Source organism: Fulmarus glacialis, unplaced genomic scaffold, assembly GCF_000690835.1.
Source record: "Fulmarus glacialis isolate BGI_N327 unplaced genomic scaffold, ASM69083v1 scaffold7655, whole genome shotgun sequence".
NCBI lineage: Eukaryota > Metazoa > Chordata > Aves > Procellariiformes > Procellariidae > Fulmarus > Fulmarus glacialis.
In genome coordinates, this window is record NW_009211083.1 from 23,091 (window position 1) to 39,303 (window position 16,213).

Below are 16,213 nucleotides of genomic sequence, written 5' to 3' on the forward strand. Positions count from 1 at the left end.
ACGTGTAGATTACAGTTTTCTTGCATACTTACAAGGCCATGGTCCACACGGAAAAACGCCATCTGACAGGGTTTATTTAAAAGGTTAGAAAAAGCAATGAAGGCATCTGCAGTATCCAAGTTCAAGATCAATACAGCTGCTATGAATGACATGCCCTGTACCTGAAGAAAGCAGAAGTGTTACTGTTCAGCAATAACTGTACTCTTCCAAGAATACTGCCTCATTTTGTCCTCATAATCACTAGTTTTTAATGCACTCACTGAGCTGCTGAATTTTGTGAAATGTTCAGAAAGGCAGGATTTTTTAATCCATGTGACCCTTCAGTATTGAATGTTCAGAGCATGGAAGCTAATGATCCTCATGTTGCCTCCTTTCAAAGACTCTAAGTAAAACTCCTAAGACAGGCTAGGATGATAGCACTTTCAAATATGCAGAATAAAGATTTTTTTGAAGAATAAGCTGTTTCTAAACAATTCCTCTCCTCCTGGGTCTGGGAGTATATATGGGTCATATATACTCTTATTTGTGGAAAGGTGGACTAGGATACTAGAGACAAAGCCTGTTCTTTCCTTTTTCAATCAATTACTGGCAGTTAAGAGACAACTGCAATGACTCATTTGACAAGCAGTAAGTTGCATTTTAAGATTAAGCTCATGTTTCATCTACCATAAGCTCACGACGTTGTTGCATTATTCTACAAAGTATGCTACGGAATCAATGCTGAATCTAGGCAGAGCTCGCTCACTCAGAGGGTGTAATGCTGCCATTGCAGAGTCACGTGGACCAGGGTGTGACAGTCCTTCCTGCAAACCTGAGGAACAAGCTCCTTCCCAATACAACAGGTTCCATGCCAAATGAAGCAAACCACCTGATCTGCCCTTCTTCTAGTTTCCCGGCAGTCATGTTCAGCAGTTTTTGCCAAGCATCACATGCTACTCACAGAATAGGAACGTTATCTTTCTACATTTGCCTTCTCTAAAACAACTGCTCCCGAATAAAGAATAAGCTCCTACGCATATCCCTGCTCTGGGAGAAAAGACTAAATGAAGTATCTGAAATTCACTCAGTCCTCTCATAATCACTACTTCAAATACTTTGAGGGAGCTCACGTAGCCTCGGTGGGCATTGCTTTAAAGACTGTTCCAGAAGCCCACAGTGCTAAGGCACAGAAATGCCTATCAAAAGGAGTAAGATACTCAACTCAACAGAATAGTCTCAGTAAGACTGCCATTAAGAACAGTATGTACTTCAAAGGACCAATTTAACTACATCTTTTCTTTTGACTCCAATTTTAAAGCACTACAAATATGTACTTTTGAGTTTTCCAATTACTTAACCTGCTAAAAAGCTTAAATCTAGCAACAGAACCATTATATACACTTCTCAAGCATCTATTGGAAGAGAAGAAAGCACACAGAAACACCACAAGTATTTACAAAATCATTTAATACTGGTCTACAAAGGACTGATTAACAAAATCCTTCCTCCCCCTAGTTCTCCCTCCCCACCCCCGAAAAAAAATTTCTTCACTTACATAGCCTACATCAGGTCTGTAACAAGTATAGGCTCCTAAAATACTGTGCAACGTGTCATGGTAAGGACCACCCTATAATTAAAGAAAAACAAGACAATACATCTGAGTATATAACAACCGTTAAAAACCCTTCAGTGCTACAGACAGTATCTATTACCTGATGAAGGATACATTATTTCCCTATGCAGCTTTGAACAGCCCCAAGTCTTTCAAAATAATTTTAGCTTTAAAAGCATGAAACAGCCCTCCATACCACATTTATTACAAATGCATACAGTTCATCCAATACATCAATTACATATTAAATCCTTATACAAGAGGAATGTAAACCTAAGAGATTCCTTACAGCTTAGCAGCACTTTGACAATAGTGCCAAGAAAGCAGAATACTAATGAGAACTACTTAATTGTCTATTTGACTAGAGGCAGAATTCAACCATGAAGAAAATAATTAAAACAACAACAATATGCTGTAACACACACAGAGCATATCAAGAATTACATGTCTAGCTAAAAAGAATTTCACACTGCTGCCGTATCTTGTACTAAGTACTGTAACTGGCTGAGAATTTCGAAAGGGAAAAGTTCTTCACCCAAAAATGTTGACTTATCACAATCTAAACTTTTTACAAGCTGCTGAAATTTGTGTATAGAAGGACAAAATATCTGGTCAAAATGAGTCATTAAAGCACACCAAAAACATGTAAGTTAAATTGGTCTTGCATGGAACCAAAAAAAGGCCACCAAATCGTGCTTGCTGGAGCCGTGCTCTCTCTCACCGTGTATATACAACCCAGCAGTGTTGATTCACTGACTTGGAAACACTCACCTGCATCACCTCATCAGACAGAAACCAACGTGAACTGCGCTAGATGAATCATGATGATTAGCCAACAGATTGGTTTTTTGCCTCTTCCAAATGTGTAATACCTTGAGGTTACTCTTTTCTAGATTATTTATAGTTTTCAAAAGTCTTGAGGAACTTTTTCCTCTCAAGATGTCTACTCCTTCAGATTTGAACTCAATGGGCTGTTTCAACCAAGGGGCAGAAAAGATTATGTAAACTTAATTTCTCTGCGAAGTCAAGACAAAAGTTAACATTGCTTACTTGCTGGAATATACAGAGATTAGGAAACGTTCTTGAGATATCCAGTTTTATTAACTCCAAGCTTGCTTCTCTGTCAGCTGCAGAAAATCCAGCATCTACAAAAGTCAAAGTTACTGCATTTATTACATGGATCAGTGCACGCTCTTCCCCCCCCACCCCAGGTAAGGGTTAGCTTTTGAACAGTTCACTTATTTTGATGCAAATGCTAGGGAATAAGGGTATAGACAGGACAATTTCTTGAATTCAGCACACAGGCTAAGAAGCAAGCATGTCCTGACTCAAAGCAATCCTACACTGCACACTGACCCTCAACATGTTTCAAAGAGATGGGGGGAAAGACGCAGGACAAGGCAGGCCAGGCATTTTACTGGTATTCGCCAAATCATTAGACAGCCACAAGCCTGTTAACCTGTGACCCCGCGCCCTCAACAAGGCTTCCCAGTGGCTCCTGAAATAGCTCTCTCTGTGGAAAGGTTGTGGTGGGAGGGAGAAGTCCTAAAGCAGAAGCATTTGATGGATGCCACCTATCACTACTACTGCCAGCTCTCCTTCCAAAATCATGTTTATTTACTCTTTGTATGTGTTGTTAAAGATCATGGACACTGCAATACGCTCTCCATAACTGAAACAGATCTCATACAAAGTAAATTTCTAAAGTATTAGTTTTCTTTCTGATATAAAAAAGTTTTATTTGTATTTGGTCTTTGTTCTGGTAAGTATAGTTGGGAATTACCTACTGCTACTTATTAAGCAATCAAAAAACAAGAGCTGTCACTAGCCAATGCTTACACCAATCACATGAGTGTATACGCTCCAGAAAATGAAGTGCAAGAGGAAGCTGGAAAGGTACTAGATGTCATTTTATTTAAGATGCAGACAATCTTAAGAGAATGAAGTAGGGGATTTCCAATCAAAAATATTTTTCTGTTGATAAATGCCAGTATGTATGTTCTCCTTTTTCTGCTCAGCATAATACTTACCAAAGGCAATTTCAAGCATCTGCATGTAGCTTTATACTCTCCCAAAAACAGACAACTCTTCCAATCAATTAGTAAATCTAAAACCACTTAATCTGCAAAAATAAATTGCTGTTCTCTGAAACACACCCAAGAGATGGGCTCAAAGCTGCAATAAGGGACTAAAATGCAATTTTCTGCTATAATTTGAGTTTCAATTCCAAAACTACAGATGCAGAAAAGTATTTTAGTGTTGCAATTCAGATTATAATCCTCAAACTTTCCTAGTTTTCTTACAAATTAGCATCAAATAAGAACTGCACTTAAAGATAGTTTATAAAGAAAAATGAACAAGTGTGTTTTATAAGAGACTAGAGTTTCATTGAGAAGAAAGAAAACAGCTATTTCTTGCTTCCACAAAAAGCAGCTTTCTTTTTACCAGAGGCATCTTTATAGCTGAAATTTTTTGTTCAAAATCTGTGATTTCATTTTAAGAACAATTTTACAAAATCTCTTCTTTTGTAACACAGCATAAATCCTTCACGAAAAGCGTACCTTCACATTCTACTTCAGCCCCTCCTGTGCTAAGCGATCGCCATTTCTCTTTGGCACGAGCCAGGCAAATATCATACAGTTCTGGAAAAAGAAAAACAGAGAAAACCAAGTCCACTATTTGTATATGCTCATGTCCACTGTCAGGTACTAACATAAGAGCAGTGCTGCCCCACTCATTACAAGTAACAGTATCTCTAACACAGTAGTTGAATTTCTAAGTATGTTATGGGTCTGAAAGACTTCTTCCACTGACCCATAACTTAAGTGAAAAGGAAAGGCAATCTAGGCACAAGCTCCATTTTATGTTCAAGCATTTACTTTTCTTGCAGAGCACCGGTGTTCAAAATTATAGTCTGAATGGATAATTGGGATAAGTCTAGAAAATTCCATGTAAGAACTACATCCAAAGTAACTAAGCCAAGCACAGAAAAGCAGCGCAATACAGCAGGTGTACAGGCAGTCTATCACATTTTCATGTTGGAATTAATTACGTATATCAGTCTTTCAGAGCTGTGTTTTCCTGTACTCTAAAGTAACACACTATTTCTATTTTCACAAATACACGCAGAAACAAAAGTACAAATTTTCCCAGCCGTCTTTTAATCTCTCACAAACCTAATGTCTTGCTCTAAATCAAAGGAAGCATGCTATATGCATACTCATAGGCACTATAAAATTAAAAACAATTCTAAGTTTCAAAAAGAAAAAAAAGCTTGAGTGATTAATTCTGACCATTTCCATCTAACATCAAAGCAAGACACAGTGACAGCAATAATCACAAACAATTTACAGCAGCAGTCCTAGAGCACTTACAAGATTAAAAGCCACTGTATTTTTGAACTAAACATGTCAAAGCACCACAAAAAAAAGCATAGCTAGATAACATCTCCTCACACCCTCACCTCAGGTTCTGATACACCACAATAAATAGAAGACAGTCCCCTTACTATTTCTCTTTGTAAGACAATGTAGACAAAACAACAGTCTCACCATGGGTGATGTTTAACTCGTTGCCAATTGCCAAGCTCCAGACTTTGCCTCTCACACTCGGTGGGATGCCCTGCCACCATAGCTCTCGAACTTTACGGGAACAACACCTGTTTAAAATAAAACGGATTATTCTAAGAAATATTTCATTGCCAGCTGAATTGCGAATGTATCCTCCTATCACTGCTGAAGGGATCCAAACCAAAACAAACATAAACAGGCCAAGAAGTCAAATGCGGTTTGCACATACCCATTCGTTAGTACTATTTTGCTTTGAACTGTAAAGGAAAGCTTACTTCCTTCCAAGTTAATGGCTTATTTTGACAGAAGCACTGCCATCACAATATCCGTAATCTGCAACCACGCTTGACCAGCAAAAATCATAGGGGACAGAAATAAACAAATGAAAATGAAATCCACATCTATGCCACTGCCTATGCTAAAGACTGGACAGACTTAAATCTCCATACAAAATTAAATACAGAAACAAGTTATGGAAGTCTATCCTCTCCCCTCTGTCATCACCCTGTTGTGCAAATGAGACATGCAGTTTCCCACCCAGCTTTGCAGCCCTAACCCTCCAGACAAATGCATGAAGATGCAACAAGTAACAACTTTTAGGTGGGAGCATAAAAGACATTTTAACAGAACACAGGCTTTGAAATGGCTGCAGCTGATCAATCTGAGAGTTCAGTTCACCAGTCTGAGAGTCCAGAAGGAGAAATGGAATAGCACCTAAGCACCAATGAAAGTTTGCGGTAGTGACAAAACACAAAACAATCCATTTATCTAAAAGCAGATTCTGAACTAAAATGTAAAATAGTGAATACACTGGGGAATATATTCTGGATTTATAAACCAATACAGGAAAAAGTATCCTTATTTTAACAACAGCCACAACAGATGCATTTTCAAATACTAACGACAGATGTAAATCTGCCATTTGCTTATACTTAATTGACTACTTCAGTTCTCCAGAAATGCATTTTCCAACAAATTCCATCCATATTTTTAACATATATTCTCAGGACAACTGAATTCTATGATTAAGCAAATTGCAATTGTGAGTGCTGTGGAGGTTGGTTTTTGTTGTTGTTGTGGTGGTGGTTATATTCATGGGGGGCTGTTTTTTTTTAAGATGACTAGCAAAGTCCATGAAAAACTAGACAGCGAAGGTAGCTTACCAATTGCCTGTGCTGTGTCTTTGTAGGCAATTGTTTAGCACTTAATATTTTTTTAAAATAACTTTTTCCCTACTTCTCTTTTCCATCACTTGATTATCCCAGCAGGTATACCACTCTGTAATTAAAGAGGCTTCATAATACCATACATGTACTTCAATCTACATCCGATATTATAACATCAACAGCTCAAGTAATCAAGGAAAGCTCATTTCTGGTAAATGCATGGTATTCAAGCATTATCCTTTCTGCTTTTACATTCTCTACCAGAGATCAGTCTTCAGCGTTTCAGTTTCTGAATATCCTGAACCTCCATTAAAGACAAATAATAAGAATTGCATCACTTCCAGCCATCTTGTAGAAATAATGAAACACATGTTGCTCATTTTCTTTGTAGCTGTCCAAAAGCAACTTTCGAACAAAAGCTTCCAGGACCATTTAAAATTATACTTGCTAACTTTGTAACTTCTCTTCAGGATACAAACTCAGCAATTTTAATTAAAACTCAGTATAACATACTGTCTTACATAGTTTCCCAGTTGGGCAAGATTTCATTGTTCCAAGTTAAAACAGCACTGCCGATGCTGTCTTCCAGTTTACAGCGTTCTTCCAGTTGTTTCTTTCTCTTCTGGGCTTCTTTAAGCTCTGCAGAAAAGCAATTTCCTTTTTACATCAATAAAACCAGAAAGCAAATATTCAGAGTTAGCTATTCATGGCCATATAGCCATGTAAAAGCACACTATATTCACCTAAATGTACAGTGGACTGTTCAAATTCTAAATATTTCCCAGACATACAGGAAGCCAAGCAGTGATGCCAAATGTGAATAAAAAAAACAAGCGGAACTCTGCATAAGACTTATTTTCGATGGATGGGACCAAAGGGAGTTGGACAATATATAGTTCCTTTGATCCTTCAAACCTAACCACATTAGTAACTATGAATTAGCATCTCTGACAGCCAACAGCCCCACCTAGTAGGACAGGTCAGAGTATTTCCTAATAAAGCCCAACCCCTTTTTTATGGCAGACTCCAAAATACGGGCTAAAATAATACAAATTTTGTATTTTGTTTTCACTCTTATGTGTCGGTCTTTACACTCTTATGTGTAAATTATGATTTAGATATACTGTCAGGAAATCACAACAGCTATGTTTTTGATGCTACTTAGCATATGGTTAATCTAAACGTCATACATCACAAATATATATATATACCGGAAACCTTCAGTTCATTAAAAAGAAAACATTTTTCATGTTGAGTTTAAACATATTTTACTTTTTTGCATTATCATTGAGTATTTCTTCTTGCATCATCAACTACTATTTTTTCCACAGGCAGAAATGCAATTCCACAGACATGCAATTTAAAAAATGCAGGCAGACACTGTAGCAGCACAGTGGAAATACAGGACACGTGCAAGCACACACACACTGTCTACAATATAGGAAGGTACTGACCTGGCAAGGAAAACTAACTGAAGAACAGCAGTACCATGAACAAGGTCTTTGGAATGAACACAAACAACCTGATGGGTCCACTTCAAAGCCCAACAGAAGCTGTGCCTGAGCAGAACCATACCAACTGCCTCCTAATACTTTCAGCTTTGATACGAGCTCTTTGCAAGCCTGCCTAAATGCAGGCTTTCAATTTTTCTCTAAACAAAAAGAGGGTGTTTGATTTCCTGACCTCTACACAATACATCACTCTACAAAGTTGTTCATCTGGAGTGGCTTTTGGGAAAATGGGTTTGTCAGGGTATTTATCTGGACAGAATTACATACTCCAGTCCAGTGACGACAGCACAAGGATCTGGCCCATTGCCCAACCTGAGCATCATCCCATTTCTCCCAAACCATCTACCTTACATGCAAAGAAAGGACCGAGAAACTCCTTTGGACTACTACACATTAAGTGGATATACTAACATGGAAGTCACATGAAGTTAGAACTTCACTGGTAGGTGTATGATGTTCAAAACCCAAGAGGATACTTTTATTAATATGTCAACTGCAGAAAGCAAGCAAGTCCTGTGTTCAAATCACCTTTCCACTGTTTCATATGGCTCAGGGCTCTGGCCAGTTGGAAAAAAAAAATATTTCCAGTAGCTCTCACTGGACACAAAACTTCTACAAGTCCAGATTTCCTATTATTGCAATGCTTGTTTTTATTAGAAAACCCAGATAGTCAAAAATATCAGCAGAAGGAAACCACAACTGTCAGCTCTACCTGATGTGCATGGTACAGTGTTACTGAGACATTTCTGTGAACAATGTTAGACAAGAAATTATGAGCAAAACCTTGGGAAAGCTGTAAATTTTAAGTGGGAGACAGATTATCAAATGAACATAACTACGTACATTTTCCTACATGGAAAATTATGTATTTATGTACTACAGCCTCAACAGGTTGTTCCCAACTTGAATCTATCAAATATCCCGTAGTTATCTAAATAAGTCTAGTGTTCACTAATTTGACTGATAATCTACTTCAGTATATTAATAAGTTTTTAAATCCACAAACAGATGCCACTCAATTATTTAAGAGTTACAAATTAAAAAATTCCTTCCTGCTGGATTCTAGGATTGTTTTTTTTTTCAGCGTGGCATGGGGCTTTTTAATGAAACTACTGTTGTCCCTCTCTCTTCTCTGGATTGATTCTTCTTTCAGGAGAGGTACAGATCCCTCACGTTACAGAGCAACAGACTGACACAAGTGCATTTCAGGTTTAGAAACACCCCTTAACTTTACTTCTCTCCTCTGAAGACAAGAAATTCCATTACCTCTTTTTTTCGCTTGAACCACCATTTCTTCGTATTGTTGCCTGTGTTTCTGAGCTTCTTCTGCTGGTTTTGCAGGGAGGTTCCTTAAATTTAAAAAATAATAATAATCAGTATTTAAAGTTGGCAAGCCTGTCTAAAGAAAATTCTAGACAGTTCTAAAAGAAAAGCATATACTGTTTCTTGTCAAAATATTTGGTCAAAGAGTGGAGCAACAAATCCTTGGAAAGAAATTTTTTTTTTTTGCCAGAGTCAGCAAAAGAGAAGGAAAGAACACTGACCAGCTACGACTACTTTTATACACAAAATATGCTGAGTAATTTCCTTATGTTTGGTAATTTCAGCATTTTTATTATTAAACCAACTGAACCACAGGCTGATCTTCATAAATAAAGGGAATATACTGGTATATACCAAGCTGGTAGTTTTGATTTAAACTGATCTCTACAGATAAGATACAAGACCATACTCTCTGACTGTGCACCTCATTTAAGAGTTACATCCACAACATTATCCATGCAGAAATGACTCCCTACACCAGTTTCCTTTTCCCCTCTGCTCTCTGAGACCCCCTTTCTATTTTAAAGGCTTAACTCCTCCCCCTCACTTCTACAGCAACAGGTGGCACTGCAATCATCCTCTATATTCTCCATTTATCAATGCCAACACTGTCATTTTGATTTGTGGTTAAAGCCTGGACTGATAACACCTCTGCCATAGAAATACACATACTCATATGTCAGGCCACATTAACTTTAAGCTAATTATATTTGTAAGTAACATAACCACTATGCATCTCATACAACTGCAAGACCACCAAAACATCAGAACACAAAATGACTACATATTTTGTTCTTCTGTATTGTAGAACACTGTATTGTATTCCTAGGACAGTTTATATCTTTGGTTAATAAAAAAGATATGCAAAAATTCCCTTTCACATTACTGTAAGGTGTCACACACAAGGCAGCTGTCACACACAAGGCAGATGCAAGTCACCATTAATAGTAATATGCTTTACTATTTAATCATATTACCTGTAAAGTATGCATAGCCATGTGATACATGCCTATGAATATTTTTTAAAATCAAGATTGTTACAAGAACAAGAAAAATGGATTTTCATTAGCATCATTGTTAACCACAGAGAACAATCTACCCTCTTCCAGTTTCATTTATGTAAATTGACCAGTATCTTTTTTAAATCCAAGTCTTTAGAAATGGTGTAAGTTAAGGAAAGTTTGGAAAGGAAAACCAGATGAAACAATGCAAGTCCTGCTAACTTAAATTCCACTGCTTAAATTACTTGTCCTATCTCTTAACAATATCACCATACATGTGAGATGATGTTTAGTATCTATCTTAGTTTAAAATTAGTATTAAGATTTTTCCAGTTAAAGCGAAAGGGACTACGGCATATTTACTGATTTTTCCTAGAAGGTTTTACCTAACCCCCACAAGTGTGTGCAAAATCAAGAGCAGCCATTTCGGAAAAAATCCCACTGCATTTTTCTTCCAGAAGTCTTAAATCTTTTTGTCATAGGAAATCAAAAAGAAATTACTTAAAGCCTAATAGGTAAAAAAAAAAAAAATAGTATGCAAACTGTAAGTAAACAATTAAAAAAGATTCTTTAGAAAGATTCATCAGAGGACAGCACTGCTGTCCAGAGCAGTTTTCCCTACTAGACAAAAGAATGATGATTCAATTGTCTAGAATCTTAAAAATACCTTTTCTGCTAGGAGTTCCTCAGTCTATCAACAGTAGGAAAGAAAGTAAAATCTGAATGTTATCCTGTAATGTATCACTAATTCAATAAATCTGAGAAGTACAGTATTCAGATAATCTCACATAAAGAATGATTTTAACAGACAGGTTTTAGATACAACAAATAAGCTAGCATGTATTTTTTCCAGCTGTACACAATAAAACCTGCTATAACAAATAATCACTCTTACATTGTTCTAGATGTCCCCAAGAAGTCTTGGCACATAGCCTACCAGTCAAGCCAAATAGTGTCTTAAATGGCCCTACAACTACTTTGATATGAGCATTCTTCACTCAGATTTGTCGATGAAAACACAGACCTATGTTATGCCAGTTCTTTACACCAATGCACAGCTATATTAAAAATACAGACGCCATGCCTGTAAAGCTGGGTACCGTTCATAAATTGATTAAGCATGACTGAATTTGTGTAATTCAGGAGCAAACCATAGTAGAGCAAACCAACAGAGCCAGTAAATCGTTACGGAGTTAGTCTGCATATGCAAGAATCTCCTTGCAGTACAGACGCCTGAAACAACTTATCAAGTACTTGAGAACCTTTAAAATGCAATGCTGAACCCACTGCAGAACAACCATTATATTGTTTCATCATTTATGGAGGTGTGGTCTTTCTCTGTGTAAATAGGACACTGTATCTTTGCTTCTCAACTTCGTAAGCATATACCAGCTTCATTTTTACGCTTACGTTCTGTCAGGGAAAATCCCTTATTCATGTTTAGAAGCTAGAATTACTCAGAACTAGAGCTCTGCTCTCCTAATTATCTCCTTCCATACAAAGCCATTGCTTTTATTATAAAATAAGGTTACTTTTGTTTGAATAATTTTTCTTATAATCATCCAACTTTCATATTCACTAGCCTGAAAAAAATTTCTACTTTAAATTTTAAATCATGTGTAAGTTAGAGTAATCAAATACAAAGAGTAAGAAAAGCTTTGCTAGCCTAATTTTAAAGGGACCCTCACTGTGATACTTCCCAAAACTTACGCTGGCCTGTCCTCTAAAATAAGTGCTGTAGTGGAGAGTGGTTCAAAATCAAGATTCTTCCTCACATTCTGTTTAGGAGAGAGTGGTCTGTGAGCTCGTCCAGCTTTTTCTTCATATTCCTAGAGAAGCAAAAGACAGGGCAAGTTAAAAGAGTGGAGAACACCAAGATGATGCACATGAGAATTTAAACAGGGTCTCCAAGTCTCCAAGATAATCCTTTCACATCTCTGCCCGGCTGCAGTCCCTTTAAAGCTTTCCAACTAGAGCAACCTCTGAATTGAAAACAATGTTAAAAATTATGTTCAGGAGTGAGTTTGATGTTTTTTTCCATTCCTTCTATTTGTAGAAACATCTTAAGGTCCTCTGACTGGCAGCCTGCTTTTACAAAGTACTGCTAAGAATGAGCTTACAAACAGCAGATACTATCAGAGGTATAAAATAAGACCTATTTAAAATATTTTCGTTTTGATTTACATGGTTTTGAAATTGAAGCCAAAAACGATCACAAGCTCCTTGTGTTAAAATCTCATTGTAAGATTTCTCCTACCCAAGCTATTTTCAGATGCAACAGTTCAATGATGGCAAAAAAGAAAGGTTAAAATCATGGTTAGACAGAAGCCCCACACTTGTTGTGACGCCTTGAAGTACAACAATCCTAAATCATAACAGAGCATAATGTATTAACTTATGTTTGTAATATAGGCACTGCCACACCAGAGCAAGACTAGCGAAGAGGCACCAAGACGACTGGGGTCTGGAGCAAGTGACACACTAAGAGAGGTTGAAAAAACTGCGCTTGTTCAGCCTTCAGAGGAGAAGGCTTCATAGGAATCTTTGGTAGACAGCAATAACAGCATGGTGAAGGTTGAGTACGAGTCTCTGAGACACTTTTATAAAGAACATGAAGACAACAGGCACAACCTGCTACAAGGGGAATTCTGGTCTTAGAGGAAAAAAAAAAAAATCACTAGGAAGGTAGTCAAACACTGGGACAAGTTTCCCGAGATGTGGTGGAACCTCTGACCTTGAAGGCATTCAAAGCTTAGATGGATGAGCCCTGGGAACCTGGTCTAAGCAGACTCCGCTCTGAGAGCCAGAGGTCTATCCACCCTTAACTACTGTATCACTATGATCTACATTAGAGGACTTGGCATTACATGCTATTTTTATTTTTCCTACAAACACTGTTTTGGAAGAAAATGTTCCAAAACCATGACCTAATGGGATAAAACAACCTTTACACAACTCCCATCTGCTCCAAAGCTTGAAGTACTATAGCAAACATTAACTATTCAAAGTATCAGTGATACACAAACAACAAACATGGTCAAACAGTCCTACAGAAAAACCAAATCCATATTATAGATACTTTTACATTCAACTTTGTAATGAATTTTGCCACTTCCAAAAACCACTTGCTTTCATGTGTAGCTTGTTTATAACATTTCTATTAAAATTAAAAAAAAAAATTAACTATACTGTGAAAACTAATCATTGTAAGTGAGCACTATGAACAGTGTTCCAGCCACAGACTTTCTCCCCTTAGCACAACCAGCTCCTCAAACGGTACTGATTTCTTTCTCTCAACCTAACCTGACAATTATGTCAAAACTTCCTTGGGCAATAGATCCAATCTTTCCAACACAATCAGAACAGCTTGGATCATTCAGAACTAAAACAAGATCCCTACCACTTCCAGAAAGGCCTTGTCCTCCAACCCCACCTTAAAAAACAAGGATGGATGAAAAACACACATGAATGCAGAGCAACACAGCTGTGGTTTTCTACTCTGTGTCGTACAATTCAATTCTAGTTCAAGCTAGTTCTGTGGGACTCACGGGTGCAGGTCTGTGAAGCTCCCAGCACACAGGAAAACCCTCTTTTTCCTTGTTTGTTAACTGGGCACTGTCTCAACAATTAATTCTATGATGCCTGCATTGCTGTGATGGGAAATAGTGTCATGAATTTGGAATGCCTGGCTCATTAATACCAGTTAATATTGCTATGCATGACATCAGTTTGAAAACAAGGAAAAGAACCAAGAAAAAAGTATTTCAACTACTTAGCTTTGTTTAGTAAAGGGATAGTGCTCATGCTGACAAAGCTGTTCACAAAAAAAAACCCCTCCAGCAAGAAAATAAGCAAAGAAATATAGTAAAAAAGGTATTGTGATCGACAGCATATTCAGAAAGCGAAGACATTTTTCTTGCATTAATAACTCCTTGCAAGCAGCTGATAGAGACCAGTATATGAGTGCACCATCCTAACGAGCTTCAGCTGCACCATGAACTGTTGAGTATATCCACTGTGCTGACAGGAATGAAGAAAATGGCTATTCTTTCTCCCAGTTTCTGTTAGAAGACTGATTTTTTTATTAGCTATTTTTCACAAATTAACATAGTCAAATATTAACCTCTATTACTGCTTCCACAGACAAGGTGAACCTTGTCCCTAAATCTAACATTTTTACTTCTTTGAGACACTACTAGTGAAATAAAAACCATCCGGCATCCACAAGAAACTGCTAATATGCAGAAATCATCATCTGTTGATCTCCCTAAAGCATCACAGAACTTGACATTAAAACACACGCACCAACGCTTATTACAATAGAAGTTCCAGAAAAGCTGCTTAATTTTGGCTTACGAAAATTATTTTCAGGGTCTTCTTTCATTGAAAGCCAACTGCAGAGCAAAATTGCTTTTGGAAGATGAGAAAAACTGTACACACTGGGCTGCAATGGGGATTTTATTCCGTACAGTAGAATTATTTTTGAAATCTCATTCAGCTAAGTTTTCCAGACCAGCACTACACATAACATCTTCCAAGAATTTCTTTGTTAAGGAATGTTTTATTTTGGAATATGGGTGGCTAGTTACAGTATTGGCATATTAGTACAGTTGTTCAAACCTCTTAAAGAGCAAAAGCCCACCCTGCATTTCACCAAGTATCCACTGACATGTTCTACTCAGCACTACCCTACGGTAAAGAAGTCAGACCAGCACAAAAATGGGAGTGGCACATTTTATCAGATTATGAAGTATGAGTCCTTTGTAGTAATTTCATCCTTTTCAGTAGTAGCCAAAAAAGAATAAAAATCTCTGCTAGTGACAGTCATTATCTACAAGACTGTTTGTTAATTAGGGGAAATTAAAAAAACAAACAAAAAAACCCCACTCCAACCCCAAAAAACCCCAAACAAAACAAAATCAAACTAGAAAAACAAAATGTCCAAAACTCACAGAAGACAAAAGCTACTGAAAATGATCTTTTATTCCAGTAGGAAGAGAATGCAATTTGGAACAGAGCACAATGTATGATACAGCAATGAAGCAGACTGAAGCCTCCACAAACTCACATTAAGAGTATCTGCTGACTGAGCAAGTAGAAGTATTTGCACATACAGGCATACTGCAATAGGCTGAAGCACACAATAGCTCATTTTAAGCTTTTTCTGTTGTTTTTTTTTTTTTTTAATTTAAAAACAGACTCAAATCTCTCACAGGTACAAATAATTCAGCATCTATTTAAATCCTATACTGTAATTAGGGGTTACTAACCTGATATGGTTGCAAGTTAATTTTAGGATCAATTTAGAATGAGCTGATCGTTTATGATTCAGAATACATCCTTATCACTGAGATCACTTAGGCTTCCTTCCAGGTTTCGCCTTAACCTATTCAGCATTCAGCCACAATAGCTGAACTAGGGTTTAAAAATGTTCTAAGACAGTGTGCTGTAGACTAACGCACTGATATAAAAAACCCAAACCAACCCAACAAAAAACCCCACAGAAACACACACCCCCAAACCCAGGTTTAATTCTGGGTGGAACCCGACAGCTTTGCAGTTGAGATGCAAGAAGCTCAAGTGGCAGTGATCCTCCACAATTCTTCAAGAGAAGCTAACCTGCAAAGGGATCCTAAACCATCTCTACGAAGAAACACAAATAACCCACCAGAACGCAGGGCAAGTGCTAAAAGATCAAGCGCGCTAACCGGGAGAGGGCTGTGTGAGTTCACACGGAGCCTCCCCGGGGACCAGAGGCACGGCATAATTGAACCCACAAAACACAAACTGCTCTATCAAGGTCATCTTGTTTTGGCCCTGCTTGTTTAAGGTAACCACTCTCCGAGGAAGTCGAATATGAAATATTCACGCTAGGCGACAGAGTGGCAGACACCACGCTGCTCGACTCTTGCTCCATAGCTACAGCCTTGCGCGGGATGGGCGATGGCCGGCCGTAAGCACACCCGTCGGCTCTCACCTAGCAGCCTCCGCGCTGAAACGGCCCCAGCCCCCGGGTGGGCCTGTGCCGCCGGCCGGTCTGTGCCGCCGCCTT

At 37.9% G+C, this 16,213-nt stretch overlaps 1 protein-coding gene across 1 annotated transcript in view; it reads right to left on the minus strand.

Annotated features, from left to right (window-relative positions):
* Positions 1 to 11,986, minus strand: part of TBC1D14 (TBC1 domain family, member 14) — a 29,966-nt gene extending 17,980 nt beyond the window's left edge. The window contains exons 1-8 of the mRNA XM_009577388.1: positions 11,872 to 11,986; positions 9,104 to 9,186; positions 6,848 to 6,965; positions 5,143 to 5,249; positions 4,153 to 4,233; positions 2,642 to 2,736; positions 1,535 to 1,606; positions 33 to 161 (exon numbers count right to left, since the gene is read on the minus strand). Of these exons, the coding sequence (XP_009575683.1) occupies positions 33 to 161; positions 1,535 to 1,606; positions 2,642 to 2,736; positions 4,153 to 4,233; positions 5,143 to 5,249; positions 6,848 to 6,965; positions 9,104 to 9,128 (627 nt within the window). The 5' untranslated portion in view covers positions 9,129 to 9,186; positions 11,872 to 11,986. The remainder of the gene's footprint in view (positions 1 to 32; positions 162 to 1,534; positions 1,607 to 2,641; positions 2,737 to 4,152; positions 4,234 to 5,142; positions 5,250 to 6,847; positions 6,966 to 9,103; positions 9,187 to 11,871) is intronic.
* Positions 11,987 to 16,213: the final 4,227 nt, after the last annotated feature.